This window comes from Lampris incognitus, chromosome 2 (assembly GCF_029633865.1).
Source record: "Lampris incognitus isolate fLamInc1 chromosome 2, fLamInc1.hap2, whole genome shotgun sequence".
Lineage (NCBI taxonomy): Eukaryota > Metazoa > Chordata > Actinopteri > Lampriformes > Lampridae > Lampris > Lampris incognitus.
The window spans coordinates 129,380,399-129,397,869 of record NC_079212.1 but is presented as its reverse complement, the minus strand read 5'-3'; the positions used below and the strand labels follow the sequence as shown (position 1 = coordinate 129,397,869).

General features: G+C 45.1%; 1 protein-coding gene across 1 annotated transcript in view; it reads right to left on the bottom strand.

The window, feature by feature from the left end:
- Positions 1-442: 442 nt before the first annotated feature.
- The window catches only part of suclg2 (succinate-CoA ligase GDP-forming subunit beta), a 161,714-nt gene continuing 144,685 nt past the window's right edge, over positions 443-17,471 (bottom strand). Inside the window, exons 12-13 of the mRNA XM_056301706.1 lie at positions 6,766-6,886; positions 443-613 (exon numbers count right to left, since the gene is read on the bottom strand). Coding sequence (XP_056157681.1) covers positions 501-613; positions 6,766-6,886 — 234 coding nt within the window. The 3' untranslated portion in view covers positions 443-500. The remainder of the gene's footprint in view (positions 614-6,765; positions 6,887-17,471) is intronic.

The following is a 17,471-nucleotide window of genomic DNA, read 5'->3' as shown; positions in this document are numbered from 1 at the left end:
TGAATTGGCGAGTGAATTACATTGAATTATCACTGAGTGATGTAACTCAATTAATATGGAAGTAATTATTAGAGGAAAAAAAATCATACAAGAAGCTTAAAAGCTCTTTTTAGCCAGAAAGCTAACTTCACAGACACCATCACTGGATGCCAGGCGTGGTTTCAAAAAGTGGATTACTCCTGCCATAAAAACCATAATATGGATAGGCAAATGGTGATGAATGAGGTTTGAAGGGTACAGAGGAGAGTGGTGAGTATAGGCTCTTCATGGGAGAAAGCTCAGAAGGAACATTTTGCATTTTAACACAGTACACCATAGATCTAAAACCGTATAAATCCAGTTTCGGTCATGCTGTGTATGAACAGCAGACGTTTCTCTTTGGCAAGTAAAGGCCGACAGTAAGGTCATGTTATTTGTGTGGTTTGACATAAATAGCTGTGAGGCGGTGATGTCCTAGTGGTTGAGGTGGGTGGGGTCAAAGGTTGCTGATGTCAGGGTGCCTATTTCTTGATGGCGGCCACAGCCTTCCTGGCGGCATCATCCAGGTTGTCTGCTGATGTGATGGGCAGCCCGCTCTCTGACAGAATCCTCTTGGCCTCTTGGACGTTTGTCCCTACGAGACACGAGAGAAGAACCACAAATACATATCAGTGAAACGTAACATAAAAGCTCAACAAGTTACACCACCATCTGCCACCTGTGATGGTACCAAGTCATGCTGTGTGAAAGACAACAGAAGCCTTGGGAGGAATCAATTCACACCTACGGCAGACAGATGGAGTTATGCGTGAATGCCGACAAACTCAATCGCTGATCCAAAAGCAGCTTTTGTCTTCCAGGGACTTGAATGAGGCAACAGGGTAACATGTGTGTGCAGCTAAGCGTGACTGTGAGAACGTATGCGCGCATGTGAGTGTGTGTGCATGTGTATGCGTGAGCGGCTAGCCTGGCTGTGGCGGGGGCCAGGGGAGGCAGACGCAGCGCTCTCCAGTGGCCCTCATGCCCCGGTAAAGCAGCAACCAAGCAGAAAGAAACATCCGGGGACGCTCTCCACGGCCCCCCCCGGGGTTCCACACACCAGACTAGCTGCTTCCCGGCCCTGCAAGCTACGAAGTCAAACACTGCCACGACAAGCCTGTCACAACACAGGGCAGGGGGCAACGCAGCGGGAGCAGTGGGGGAAACGAAGGAGGAGGATGGAAATGGAGAGAGCAAGGAAGAGGAAAAATGTAGACAAGAGTCATGAGGGTGCAAGGGGTCAAATGAAGCAAATAACCCTTTTCAATTTAAAACGGCATCCAGCTACTAATATGCAGCATACCTATTTCACAGGTGAACGTGGAAAAGGTTATTTACATAACACAGCCTTTGCTGTTTCGGCCATTTTCCCGTTGTGTGTGTGAACGGCATTGGTTATTCTCAAAACGAAATCTGCACTTGATCGAAGCTCTACTCTGCAGCAGAGTCCACCGGAAACTCGGTGATCTCATCTGATTGCATTTGGCTGCCTCTAGTATCAGGATGTTAATATACAGAGGAAAAAAAAAAACTAACCCAAGATTGTGTAGTTTGACAATTCCAATTTACAAAGTGCGTCTTCAATGTTGTTATTGTCATCTGCAGCCAATACTAGTTTACTTATTCTAAATCTTTTAACTTTGTAGTTATGTATTTCAGAACGTGTGAAGCTGTATTAGTGTCCCTAGCCTCAAAATCTAGCTGACTTTGCCCCTTCAGATATGTTTAGCAATAAAACAATGTTTATGTTTGTGTACCAAACGTAAATGCTATGTGCAGTTGTCAGTGTATGCGCGCGCGTTTGTGTATTTGCATTTTCCATGGGCTGATGGGAAGTGGTATGTGTGTGTGTGAGTGTCTGTGTTTTCACAGGTCTATATTAGTTCCTTTCTGACTGACATGTAATTAAGACCACATGATATGTGAATTCTCCCGAGGTCTGACCGGCCTAATCAATAGGCCCTTCATGAGGAATTCTATTACCACTGCCACTTAACGCCTAATATTTCATTGCTTTTGTCCGGCCGGATAAGTCATTCCAAACACATTTCTGAAGCCTTGTGCTTCAAACAATCAATTGTGCGATGTAATTAATTAAAGTTGGAGCTGGAAGAGACCTTGGTCTGATACATAAACAAGGGGATAGAGTGTCCAAAATAATTTTCTAATCAGCCAGTGGAACATATTTTCTCCCTCGCGCCCTGTGCTCTCAGACAAATCTATATTCTCAAAGGGCAACGCTTTCATTCAAGGTGAGGAGGAGGCTTGACAAATTCTTGCAGTCATATTCCTATAAGGAAAACACAGACAGGTGTATCTGCCAGATGTTCAAGATAATTGTTGGAAAACTATGGGCGATGCGATTCCACAACAAACAACCAATTGTGTCGATGCCAAGAAGTATTTTAAAAAAAATCAACTATGCCTTTGGAAAATATGTATAGCGAAAAAAGTAGTAAACACCATATGCACAACCCCCCTCCCAATTTACCATAAATATTCATGAGCAGAAAAGGTGTGTGTGTGCCATTGTTTTGCAAAGGTGCATGCATATATCTGTACATTGCTACATGAGGGGGGGGGGTCTGCATTTATGTGATTATCTTATGCATGTGTGCGGGTGCATGCACGTGTGGGTGAGTAGGTGGTGAAAGGCAGCATCTCAGTGTGACAGCAATAGGGAACAGCGATGGCTAACTGCAGCAGAAGCCGAGGCAGAGAAGGGCAAGGTACAGCTCTACTGCATGAATGCTCACCTGCAGCCACTAGGTGCTGCCAGAGACCTATTCACAGCCTAGACCTGAAGCAATACACACAGGAGACTGCGCCCAAACACTTATTTCCATTTTCCCTCTCACTGCTCACATATCAGGCACGGCTCTGCAAAAAGAAATACTAGAGAACATTTGACCTGTCATTTGGTTGTAATTTCAAACCTATCAGTAGAGGGATGCATGTTTCTAAACGACATGTCATCATGGCCTGTGGATTAGTAGAGGTTAACGTCTCATTTCAGGGCAATATAATCTTTATTGATTAAAAGTATTTGGCAAGCTTCCTTAATTCATTATAGACTATTTAATTTGGAGAATTCGTAGGATCTTTGGAACTCACCACTTCCATTGATTTCCCATTGCACACAGACAGATTCTAGCAAGTGTGCAAAACAAAACATTGGTGAGCCCATTTGCGGCTGCTATGTAGATATTGCAAAAGAGAAAGCACAGAATCAATGAAAATGTTTCAGATGTTTTGTATGAATGTGTGTTTGTGTGGCTGTAACAAAGAAAATTATGTGAGTGAGTGATAAAATGGAAAGCTGGGACATTAGAAGATTAATTATCGACATCTACAGTTTGTTGGTCAGTAGATGTGACTGGACATGTAGGGCTGGTCAAGTCAAGATATTTCCAAAAGCTTGAAAAGAAATGGTCTCAAAAGTCAAGGGATTTAGTGTGAAAGCTCAAGGTTCTCATTAGTCAAATATTGATCAAGGAGAAAACCCAGGAGCGCAGACATACGTATAGAGGTATAGAGTGGAAAAAAAGATGTATACCTTCATAGATGTTATATCTTATTACTTTTTACTGAGAAAAAAGTAAAAAAAAAATCAAATAACTAATCACATATATATATATATATATATATATATATATATATAGAGAGAGAGAGAGAGAGAGAGAGAGAGAGAGAGTATTTCAAGCCCAAAGCCAAAATGTAGTATCAGTGTTAAAACAAGGAAGACGGTATATTTGCTGTCATTCAAGCTAAAAATGCTGAGTTCTCCAGCACAAAAGGCACTGGTGGTCACACTTTGGTGGGAGATTGCCAACTAAATCGTCAGCTTCCTTTGTAATATTGCCACTTGCTGGCATGTATCTTCATCAGTGTTTTGTGTATTTGTCAGTGTGTATGCTGATGTGTGCACGTGTGTGCAGGCCTAAATGTGGCTCCCGAGTATGTTTGTGTGTGTGAGACTATAGTAGATGACTCTATTTAAACTATAATGATACTGTCAGGGCTGCAGGAACCATTCTGACCCTTCTGCAGGACCCGGAGTCCTTTTTTAATTACATAGGAGGGGGAAAAAACAGCCAAATCTCCCTTTAAGAAGAAAATAGCCTCCACCCCTTGATGGACAGTGGCTTGGTAAATCAATAGGCCATTGAATGGAGTTAAGTGAATGCACTCACCTTTTTTTCCCTGGACCCTGACGGCTATTTAAGGGGACTTTTCTTCATAGTGGCAGACAGCAGCTTTAAAGAGTCTCTGTGGCCAAAGGGGGCAGTATTCCCTCAGATATTTTGTTCTTATTACTTCATTTTAGTGATTAGCTGCAACTGTGTGTGTTTCAATTAATTTTGCACATGCAAGATTGCCATTAAAAATGCATCATTAGAGTATGGTATAGTTTGGGGAAAAAGTATCCGTATTTTCCTCTCAGCTATGCAGTGCAGAACTTCAGTTGGGGTTTGTGATGGATAATCACTGTAGCTGATGAATCACTGAGTATTTCTCTTGTAATCTGTAACAGTGCATACCAAACACTTCATGCAAAACAATCAACCTGCTTACTCACAAAAGACCAAACCCCATAGCCCCCTACCTCTGTGAAAGGGGAAAACATAACTCACTCCCAATGTAATCAACCTGATCCTTTAAAATGGAGGCTTTCCCAATTAAAAATGTGCCAGTTAATCCATCCTGATCCTGTTGAAGAGCGCTGGGCCATTCTCAGTGCCCTGTGGTCAGTCGAACTAGCTTAGCTGATTGATTGTGAGCCAATCTCTGCCAGGCTGAGGCCTAGGATGTAATGACCTGTGACTAAGGCCTGGATTAGACCTAGGTCTGGAGAGATCTGGTCAGATCAACCACCAGCCATGACCCTTCAGACTCAGCCTATTAGAGTTGAGGTGAGACTGTGTAGGTTTAGTAGAATGTGGTGTGATTTTTTTTTTAAATCAATGGGCTACTACCTATACCACTAAACTAACCACAACGATGGTGACACACAACTGTTCCTCTATTCTGCTCCCTCCAATTATCATAAGTAGCTTACACTTGATCAAGCTATGAGTTAACACATACATTTGATATTTACCTGATTAATTAGTTACACAAGGATGTGTTGTGAAAGAGGATAGATTTTCTTTCACTTTTTTAGAGCTGAAATCTTCTTGCTTTGGTGCCTGGCCACTGCCTAGCAAATACAAGGAACAGACACACTAATGGCAGCACCTTGGCAGGTTGATATTAAAAGATTGACAAGCTTTCGGTTCTTATCCATGTAAGCATTTAGTGCTTACTTGATTGAGTGGACTCTCCATCCATTCATCCATCCATCCATTATCTATACCCATCCATCCCTTATCTGAACCACTTATCCTGCTCTCAGGGTCGTGGGGATGCTGGAGCCTATTCCAGCAATCACTGGGCAGCAGGTGGGGAGACACCTTGGACAGGCCACCAGGCCATCAACTGCCCCCCCCCCCCATCACCCACACACACACACACAGGGATAATTTAGTATGGCCAATTCACCTGACCTACATGTCTTTGGACTGTGGGAGGAAACCCACGCAGACATGGGGAGAACATGCAAACTCCACACAGAGGACGACCTGGGATGACCCACCAAGGTTGGACAACCCCGGGGCTTGAACCCAGGACCTTCTTGCTGTGAGGCGACCGCGCCTCACCGCGCCCACTGCGCCACCGTGCCACCCACTCAATCCAACTCAGGGGGCTGGAGCCTATTCCAGCAGTTGCTGGGTGAAAGGTATGGAGATACGCTGGACAGGTTACCAGTCCACTGCAGGGCCACACACACACACACACACACACAGTCACATCTGTGGGAAATTTAAGGATTGCAATTAGCTTAACATGCATGTCTTTGGACTGTGGGAGAGAACTGGAGTATTAGGAGAAATCCCACACAAAAACACAACAAACCTGCAAACTCCACATAGACGGGCTGGAAGTGAACCCAGGACCATCTTGCTGTGAGGCGACAGTACTAACCAATCACTAAGCCACTGTACCTTGGTTTTGAAAAACAGAGCCAATGATGTGGGCCATCACAGGCCTTCCCCACAGAGTCTGGTTCCAGAAACAGCCCGCACCTGACCCTACCTTGCTCAGGACAAACCACTCAGCAGGTTTCTGACAATTAACCACAAACTGGCCCTGCACTTCCTCAGAGCCATCTTCATCAAACACACAGACACAGACACACACACACAGACACACACACACAGCTTCATTTGCACACTAAAGACAGGTGAGCCAATCAGTGCTGTTTCAATTGTTACACTGGTCTCAGCTAACGGCGGGTGCGATGGAACGTGACATGTGTGAGAAATGAACTGTTCTTGCTGGGATGCCGGGACACAGACTCCCAATGAAGGTGGATAGCCCTTAGGGAGGAGACCACTGATAATAAAGTGGTTTCAACATTTCAAACTAGACATGCATCTAGTGACTCAAATTATAATTTTTACTTTCACAAATTAGAGCTTATGATCACATTTCAAAACGCAACATCACCAGCTGAGGTCAGGTGGCTTTAATAAGGACTGTGTTGAAGGTAGTGGTAAGTCATTAAGAGGCAGATGATCTAAGTGTCACTTGAGAGCAGGTGAATCTGGCAGCCGTCTAGGTAACAGGGTCCGATATAAGGCCAAAGGTGTAGGATGTCAAGACACAGGTTCAGTGTTTGTGTGCACATTGTATTAGCTCGCCTACCTTCCAGCCTGACCACCAGAGGCACCTTGAGCTCCAACTCACGGCAGGCCTTGGTGATGCCGTTGGCAATGATGGCGCAGTTCACAATGCCCCCAAAGATGTTTACCAGGATAGCCTCCACCTGAGTTGGAAGATGTCAGAAAAAGGTTAAAATCTATGACACACACATGCATTGAGAGAACAAGGCAAGTGTTATTCTAGATATAGTGATTGAAGATCTAGATCTTTTCACCTGGATGTTGTACTTATAACCAACATAATACAAAATTCGGAGCAATAGAATCAATCAAGTATTTTTTCTGCTTGCATCCCACTGTGTTGCATCATTTTTAGACAGGCACTGAGGACTAGCCCCACTTTCCCACTAATGTAATTATGCTGATCTATAGCATCAATCTCCCCCTCCTATATTGCATTTTTCATTTGACTACAACTCTAGTTTCCCAGTTTCTTTATTATCCAAAGAAAGTCTCAACCTTCTGACAAATTGAGCATGAAACTGGTATCTCCAAAAGCAGGGCAGCTTGTCTGTGTGTGGTAGTGGGCCAAGGTGATTACACCAACAATCTAGCACTTGGTAATTACCCTGGCTAGCTCAGTGAAAAGTAGAGTCAGAGCACACAGGATTAATCCTCCGTGTTTGTTTATAATCTCCCCTAATCTGCTAGCACTGATTTGGATGAGCCCAGTGTGGGTGTGCGTGCACGTGTGCACGAGTGTGTTTGTGTTCCTGTTGTGTCCGTGTTTGGATGGGTTCACTGTGTGGTAATGATGTTTACGGGGGAGAAAATATCAAGGACTTGGATAGCTATCAGAGTAACAGCCATGGCATTGTCCTATCCAAATGAGCATCTCCTTATGAAAAGCCGAGAATGGCAGGGGAGCAGGAGAGAGCGCCAAAATAAACATGGCTGCTCGCAGTGTTTTAAGAGTCAGGTGTCATACAGGGTAATTGTGCAAGGCGTGAGGTCAATATGAACAAATTGTGCGAGCTGATAAAGTATATCATGCAAGTCTTTTTTTTTGTGTGGATTTTTTCCCTCCTTTTTCTCCTCAGTTGCACCCGGCCAATCACCCCACTCTTCTGAGCTGTCCTGGTCGCTGCTCCACCCCCCTCTGCCGATCCGGGGAGGGCTGCAGACTACCACATGCCTCCTCCGATACATTTGGAGTCGCCAGCCGCTTCTTTTCACCTGACGGTGAGGAGTTTCACCAGGGGGACGTAGCACGTGGGAGGATCACGCTATTCCCCCCTCCTCCCCGAACAGGCGCCCCAACCGACTGACCAGAGGAGGCGCTAGTGAAGTGACCAGGACACATACCCACATCCGGCTTCCCACCCACAGACACAGCCAATTGTGTCTATAGGGATGCCCGACCAAGCCGGAGGCAATTTCAACCAGCGATCCCCATGTTGGTAGGCAACGGAATAGACTGCTATGTCACCCGGACGCCCCCTATCATGCAAGGTTTTGACCAAACATCAGGGACAATAGGCAAGATGACAGTAATCTGTAGTGACAAATGACAAAGGATAACAAAAGACTGACAACGGTGGGGGGGGGGGGGGTCTGATTCGGACAAGTCATTATTTCTGGAGGGCACTGTCCTTCCTGTAACACCGAAATATATTTTTATTTGTGCGTGTGTGCTTGCGCATGCTTTACTTGATGCAAAAAATATGTTTGGTAACTCGGCCCTGTGTCGGCCTTATTAATTTGAAGCAGCTGTCAGTCTCCAGGGAAAGACAGCCAGCCCTATTTCCCGGGTGTCATCAGTGTCAACCAGAACCGATGCCACACCACTGGCGTGGATGCTTCCCCCAACGGCTACATCGACTCAGCACACACACTCACGCAGCAGACATGAATATCGATGAGCACGGCCGCCAGGCACATCTGGAGCCGTGTTTACAGGTACATACGCCGACACAGACTTACGAACAGATGAAATGCTGCAGACACACAAACACCACACTGCACAGCTTTGAGGAGTAATAATTGTGTGTGTGTGAGATGCGGTATATGCTTAACTATTACTAACTGTATGTGTGCACATCTGTGAGTAAGAAATATAGACGAAGAGTGACAGATGAGAATTTCATTAAGAAAGACTGACAGATAGAGGACGATGTAAATATATCTTATTTCAAGCAGCTTCACTAACATCAAGCTATGTTCAGTCCAAAGCTCCATCTGAATGTATGTATATTTGTACGTGTGTGTGTGTGTGTGAGCTTTCCTTTGCCTGAGGGCACATGTGAGAGTGTGTTTCCCCAGCAGCCCTGTGAAGCCGTGGCCCAAGGCAGGGGCACAAGGCCAATACAGCTCTCGAAAACACTGCCTTTGTCTGCAGCCAATTAGACCTTAACAAACTGAGTAACTCACAATGAGAGAGAGAGAGACGCATACTGATATTGTGTGTGTATTTCTGACATTTTATTCACACTTTCTCAGTTATTTACAACAAAGTGTGTGCTGTGTTGGCTCACACTTGGCTCACGGTGTTTAAAACTACGTGAAAAATTCAAAGCAAGGACCTTTTTTTTCCTCCAACACATTGTGATGCCGCTGAATGTGTGCGGTATAGATCATTATATCACAACATCATCTTTGCGGCTTTTATTCAAGGATTAAGCGTTTTCTTCACAGGCATATTTCTTGGGCAAAAAATACATTTGCGTCTATTTACTGCATAGTCAGCACACGAAGAGAGTAAATCGAAGTCCTGCAAACACAGAAGCCGCAGCAGAATGCTGCAACAGTATTGGACCGCCTCGTAATGATTTTGAACTAACATATTTTCATTGGAAAGTTAAGTTGAAGGGCAAGAGTTACCTTTGGAAAAAAAACTGACTAAGCTTTTCAAGAACCACGGCCCACCCCCAACATCCACTTCGTTAACTTCATCATAATTAGTTGGTGTCCCCTAAGATGATGTAGGCACACACTAAGCAGTGAACGATAACAAAAACCCCTTGATATTAGACACATGGATGGCATGACTGAAATGCAACTTGATCACATCACTATACATGCACACGTATGATCACGCACACACACACACACACACACACATAAACACACACAAATGACACTAGCCACACTTCTCAGTCACCACTGGGGGGCAATAGAGATTTAGATGCTGTCTACCGCCTCAGCAGGGCAAACTCCATTCTCTTTCTAACAGCAGTCCGTTTTTCAGCCGTGTCTCTGCTGAGTTGAAAACCATATTTCTTCCATTCGTGCATCTCCTATTGACATTTGTGTATATTAATGAAACATAAGTCACAATGTATGTGTGCTGGCAGATGGGTAAATGTGGGCTACAGAAATATGGATGTGGCAAGAAGTGGCAATGCACTTGAATTGTTGCTCGTCTTCTTAATAATTTCTCGTGTTTGGGTTTACATGTGAAAATGTAGCTTAACGATGATAGAAACACCAAGCAGTTTAGGTTCAAACGTAAAAGGGTTATACTATTATTCCAAACAGCACATTTTAGCTGCACACTCCAACACTTAACACAGCTTCACTGTGTGCTACGTGAGAAGTAACTTCCATATGGATTGTAAAATATGACATGTAGGAACACTGACTTGGATTGAAAGAATGTAGAAACACTGGAGGTAAAAGAGTGGAAAGGGCAGAGACATGTGCATCCATCCTTCTACTCATTTAGTGGATGCTGGATCAGATCATCCCAGGTGCAGAGCGTACATAGGTCAAGAATATCAGCTATTCTGTGCCGCTGCACATAGGCTGTAAAATACATTTTTTACTTTTGGAGAGCTGGTGAGCTGTATGGAGTTCCAGACTCCTGAGACAATCCCCTACCCTGGCCTGGAGCCCATAAATGACACACTGATGAATGAGCTGAAAGAACAGGAGCCAAAGTTAAGGTCAAAGTCCTTAGTTTGATGCCCTCTCCAATCAAAAGTCTTATCACAGGCTCTGCCCAGTTCAGGCTGTGAGCCCCAAATATCCTAAAATCCTTACAAAAACTGACTGAAATAATATTCAACAATCCATTCCTGCTGCATAACCTGAACATCACATTTCCCCTACAATTTTACGTCCTGTCACAGAACCAAGTAGAACCTTTTTCCTTGAAGGCAATCATTTCAGGTGGGCTAGTAGTTGGGCAGCGGGGTGGATGTCTTTCATCAGGGTTTAGCATAAAGGTATCAGGTGTAATGTAATAGGTCCCTCTTTTAAAGGCTCTTTGTGAGCTTTTATATGTTACAGAATCAGCCAGTGCCTTCTTTCTAGGCCCTGGTGAAATTGTCATAATTTCACGAAATAGGATCATAACGGCCAGCACTCCGCTACCCAGTCAAAGCTCTTTAGCTTCAAACTCAAAAGACGGGCCTTCACAGGAGAAATAGGCTTTTCTGCCAGCCATTATACAACTTGCTAACTGCATTTAGGACAAGAAAGAAATGTAGCCCAGACAATTTGACATGCCTGCACAGCACAATAATGTATCCCCACATGAATGTCTGTGCATTTTGTGTTGTGGCTCCATACTGGACGAAACATATGGCTGTTGTTATTTCAGACATCAGCATCTGCAGTCATTAAACCTCAAGATTACATACGACTGACAACCTATCGTGACTGAAATACAAAGAAAACATCGGATCACCTTGACAACAAAAGATGACAATTGAGTTGACATCTTAATATTCCCTGCAAAAAAAAAAAAAAAAAAAAAGACTAAAAATGATGTATTTTCCAACCCAGATGGAATCTAAAAGCGTTGTTATTTCCTCTTCCCGCCAGTCTCCCAATGGTGAATTCTGTGTGCACTGTTGAATTATCTGTCACAGACAAATTTTAGTGCTCATACTCCTGTTAAGCACCACTAATCTGTATGCAGGAAGGAAAGAAAGAGGAAGGCATTTTGTTTTCTTTGTTAGTAGCTAGAAAATAGGGCTAGGAAAAAGCAAGGCTGGAGACTGGTGAGCGTCTCTCTGTGGCCTATTAGGGGCCATTGTTCTGTCTTATCTACTGGAGACAGCCTGTGCTGTCAGCGCCCACTCTAGTTGGCCTTCTTTATTCCTTTCAGATCAGCTGGGGGCCCAGTGCTTGGCCCCGAGGCCACAGGTTAACACACACAGCTTCCAAATGAAGACAGGCCTGCTGGCTCTAATCACTCATCTTGGGGATGAGAACCCTGCTTTTGGAGGGGAGTGATTGTTCCATTTCAATCCATGGCATCAGTGTCTGAGGTAAGCTGGAGAAAATTGCCCTATAGCGACAATAAAGAGTTAAAGATGTTTGTTCTTGAAGTTACCCTTTGTTTTACCTGCCAAGTCCTGCATGTGCCAATTTGTTTCCCACCTAGAAAGCGTTCACTGATAGGTAAAAAGTAAAAAAATACAGGGCCGAAAGAAACAAACTCAACAACTTACTCCCCCCCCGCCTTTTTCTCCCCAACTGTATCTGCCCAATTACCCCATTCTTCTGAGCTGTCCCAGTCGCTGCTCCACCCCCTCTGCCGATCCGGGGAGGGCTGCAGACTACCACGTCTCCTCCGATACATGTGGAGTCGCCAGCTGCTTCTTTTCACCTGACGGTGAGGAGTTTTGCCAGGGGATGTAGCACGTGGGAGGATCACGCTATTCCCCCCAGTTCCCTCTCCCCCCTGAACAGGCACCCCGAACGACCAGAGGAGGCGCTAGTGCGGCGACCAGGACACATAGCCACATCCAGCTTCCCACCCGTAGACACGGCCAATTGTCTGTAGGGATGCCCAAACAAGTCGGAGGTAACACGGGGACTCAAACCAGCGATCCCCGTGTTGGTAGGCAACGGAATAGACCGCTATGCTACCCGGACGCCCCAAAACAACTCACTTAAAGTTGACAAACAGCCAAAAGAGAAGGAACAACTAGATGAAAGCACGTGGGCCAGAATCAAGCCCGTTCCTTATTCAACAGGTGACAGTAACATTTCCGTGCACACAAAATAGTTTATAGCATCATTAATACAGTAGTCTTATACAGCACATTTCATTCATGTAACTAATACAAACATAAGCAAACTCAGTAGAAAGACTTGCAAATTGAGCCATGTTCAGCTCCATTATGTGTAGCGTCTGAGATTTTCACTGCGGGGCTTCCAGAGTCTAAAGAAACAGAATGGCTCAAAACATTTTCTCACGTAAAAAAAAAGAAGCATTCTTCCTTGAAACGGCACATAGTGTCCATTTTTTCTTGAGGTCAGACAGGAATTACAGAGTTGTGCTACAGAAAGGAGCAGCAACATTCTGTGTGTGATCAACATTTTCTTATGTGTGCTTGATGTCAAGCACACATTGTAGCACACATGCTTATCTGTGCTACAGTGTGGTGGGCTGCAGACTACATGCCTATGGGGAGGGATGCAGACTACCACATGCCTCATCCGATACATGTGGAGTCGCTTCTTTCCACCTGACAGTGAGACGTTGCGCCAGGGGGACGTAATGCGTGGGAGGATCACGCTATTCCTCCCAGCCCCCCGAACAGGCGCCCCGACTGACCAGAGGAGTCGCTAGTGCAGCGACAAGGACACGTACCCACATCTGGCTTCCCACTCGCAGACACAGCCAATTGTGTCTGGAGGGACACCTGGCCAAGCCGGAGGTAACACAGGGATTCGAACCAGCGATCCCTGTGTTGGTAGGCAACAGAATAGACCACTACGTTACCTGGATGTCCCGCAGCCAAAAAGCTTCGTGTTACGTTTGATCCCTGCCTTTCTTTTGATAAGCACATTAAAGAAATCACCAAGACTGCCAATGAACTTTTTGACTTTGCGCATCAGTTGTCAACCTCAGTTGTAAAAAAAGTGGTCATTTTGCCTGTGCAAATCTACACTTAAGAGTCAAGGGCCCAGAAAGAAAGATGGAGAAAGAGTCAGAGAGGAGCAAGAGAAAGAGAGATGGCGAAAGAGAGGGTTTTGATGGCAGACAGTGAGGCAGACGAAAAGGAAGGGTGAAGGAGGAAACAGAATATGAGGAGAGAGGTGAGGGGAAACCATGCGGTCTCTAGTTTCTGTTGAAGGCGGAGGATGGCCCTGGCAAGGATGGATAAGGGGGAAATAATTATCTGGCCTTCTGAAGCATGACAACTTCTCCTCTGGTCTGTGGCGAGACAGACGTATGTCAAAGACAGGCTGTATCACCTACGTAGACATCTCTTGACAGACAGCGCCATCTGAAGTTTCACTTCATGTTAAAAAAGGCCCTGCAACTGGCAGCTGCCTGCAGGATCGATTGCACGGTGTAGACAAGGGTCTGACCAGGGAGAGAAGGGAAGACTCTCTAAAAACCTGTCTAGAATCTACACAGCCCCACCACAACTTTCTGTTTGAATATCCCATTGTCAATTCAAAGCTTCTGGATAATGACATTCAAAATGAGAGCCACATTTTGCAAAGACTTCTTGTTTCTAGTGTTAAAATTCTGCCATCAGACTGAACATAACTGAACGGTGCAGTTTGGCTCTTTCAAGGCATGACACAACAGATTATAATGAGAAGGCTTTTTGGTCAAGCCAAGTTGGTCATTTCTGCATGCCAGTATAACATTTACACCAACTTCCTATTAGGCTATTTCCTCTTTATCAAGCAAGCTAGCAAGCAAATTCTTATTTATATAGCACTTTTAAAAACATACAGCTACAAAGTGCTTTACACTCCATACACAAAAAATGAATAAATACATAAAATAAATTGAATGATTATAAAAATATGGCATTGGGAGTAACAGACCAAGCTAAATAAAATGAAACAAAACAGAGGTCAGGGGTGGGAATCTATAAAAAGGCTTGCCTGAAAAGATAGGTTTACAGAAGCTGCTTAAAACAGCCCAAAGATTCAGCAAATCAAACACCCTCATGTCATGAGAAGACTATCCATCCATTATCCGAACCACTTATCCTGCTCTCAGGGTTGTGGGGTTGCTGGAGCCTATCCCATCGGGCGGCAGGTGGGGAGACACCCCGGACATGCCGCCAGACCATCCCATATGGCCGACATACATTCACACACCCACACACATTCATACCTAGGGACAATTTAGTACGGCCGATTCACCTGACCTACATGTCTTTGGACTGTGAGAGGAAGCCGGAGCCCCCAGAGGAGACCCACAGAGACACTGTGTGGAGTTTGCATGTTCCCCCTGAGGACAACCCGGGACGACCCCCAAGATTGGACTACCACGGAGCTCAAACCCAGGACCTTCTTGCTGTGAGGCAACCGCACTAACCACCGCACCGCCCCATGAGAAGACTACCATTTTCCAATTCGAACCCAAAGTGTCTCCCACCACTTTTATCCAGGTCCTTGCAAAGGTCTCTCCTTCTCAATACACGCTCTCCTCTCCTTCCAACACACACACACAGCGCCCCCATGCACACTTGCCTTTTTTTTTCCTTCTGTGAGCCAAATAATGGAATTCAATCAAGGCAGAAATGGCTTTGCTTCCAGCAAAGGGAAGCTCATACGAGGGCGTGGGAGGGTGAGGAAGAGGCAAAGAAAGACAGGTGAGAGCCAGCAGAATCCACGTGAGTGGCAAATGTATTCTGGAGATGGCCATTACAGCCTCAAGGTCTGCTGCCTCTTGTGAGTGAGCAGCGTGGTCATAGACTGTGGCAGCTGCCCCTCAGTGCTGCTTTTTGTCTACTGTCCACTCTTCTGTGTGGCTGCACTCCCCGTCTGTCCACCATAGAAATGAGACGGACTGGATTTTAATTCTGGATCCACACACTGTGGTTCACCTTAATCAAAGGCGTAAAAAAAACAAAACAAGGAAATTAAAAGCCACGGAGAATGGGCTTCACTTGTATAGTCTTGTTAAATGACCATGGGATGATTTATAAAACAATTATTTCTGGGTAATTTCCAAAATGCCCTGAAAATAAATCACGTCTTCCTCGTACATTTATATGCCTAATAGAAATGGCTCGCAATCTGCTTATTCCGCGTACTGTACAGGTGATCATGGCAGTCAGTTCTGTGGCACTGTCGTCGACTATTATCGACATCCACAAAACTACTATGGAAAAGCAACACCATGAGGAACTCTAATACAATATACTCAACCACGTTCAAGTTGTGTGCAATACACCGCACAGTTACTGAGATTCAGCACTGACACAAGACCACCATTAATCAGAAAATACATTTCCATGTGATCCTGTAAGTTTTAAAATGAAAGGCCAATTATTTGATTCCTTGGGCCTTCCCGAGCTCTATCTCTCAGGGATGGCAGCTGATAACTTAGCATTAGCGATGGGCTGGCGGGGATATCAGTCTGTTTTGAGTTCAGGATTTCTGAATTAAGTAATCATACATCACTGTTGCTACTGGATCGTTTAAGATTAAATGTAAACTATTATGGGAAACCAACATTCTTTTTGCTTGATTGTTATTCCATCCATCCATTGTCTTAACCGCTTATCCTGCTCTCAGGGTCGCAGGAATGCTGGAGCATATTCCAGCAGTCATTGGGTGGCAGGCGGGGAGACACCCTGGACGGGCCGCCAGGCCATCACAGCGCCGACACATACACACTCATTCATTCCTAGGGACAACAATTTAGTACCGCCAATTTACCTGACTTACATGTCTTGGTATGCATGTAGCATTCTAGTTAAACGTTTGTTATGATGGACAATGCTAAAATAGGGCAGTGAAGTTGATGCCAAGTTCACCTAGAAATTGCACTTAAATAGCATTTGATACCGCCACTTTGTTACCGATGACTAATTCCCCCCTACACATATGGCCCAATAGTTTGTCAGAGTTACCTCAATCCTCCATTTAGGTATTCCTGCAATGTAACTGTGCGTGGGTGCGTTTGAGAAAATGTCTGTGTGTGGATGTTTGTTAGTGTTGTTAACAGAGCTGCAACCCCACGGGCCTTGGAGGGCTGACTTCGGAAACCACCTCTGAAGCATACATGGACAGTGTTTGTTTGACATGCACATCACCCCTTCTTTTGTCATGGTTTTATTTCTTCTCCCTATTGTACTTGGCCAATTACCCCACTCTTTCAAGCTATCCCTGTTGCTGCTCCACACCCTCTGCCGAACCGGGGAGGGCTGCAGACCACCACATGCCTCCTCCGATACATGTGGAGTCGCCAGCTGCTTCTTTTCACCTGACAGTGAGAAGTTTTGCCAGGGGATGTAGCGCATGGGAGGGTGATGCTATTCCCCCCAGTTCCCCCTCCCCCCTGAACAGGTGCCCTGATGGACCAGAGGAGGCGCTTGTGCAGTGACCAGGACACATACCCACATCCAGCTTCCCACCCGCAGATGCGGCCAATTGTGTCTGTAGGGACGCACGACCAAGCTGGAGGTAACACGGGGATTTGAACCGGTGATCCCCGTGTTGGTAGGCAACGGAATAGATCACTATGCTACCTGGATGCCTCTTTTGTCATTAAGTTAGAGGTATTGAGTACTCTATGTCGGATTGGATGTAGGGGAATTGCAAAGTGACATTTCAAACACCAGGGGTCAAATGTATGAAGGCGTGCACGCATAAGAATGGCCTCCAAAACATGCGTCGGCTGTCAATACAGAGTTTTAGATTCATGGTAAAAAAACACTTAGCGTGAGAATCTGCGTACCTCTGCGCAGTTTAGAAATCACATGCACGCTATGTTCTGAGTCAGCGTGATACACCAACACTGGCTGAAAGGTGAAG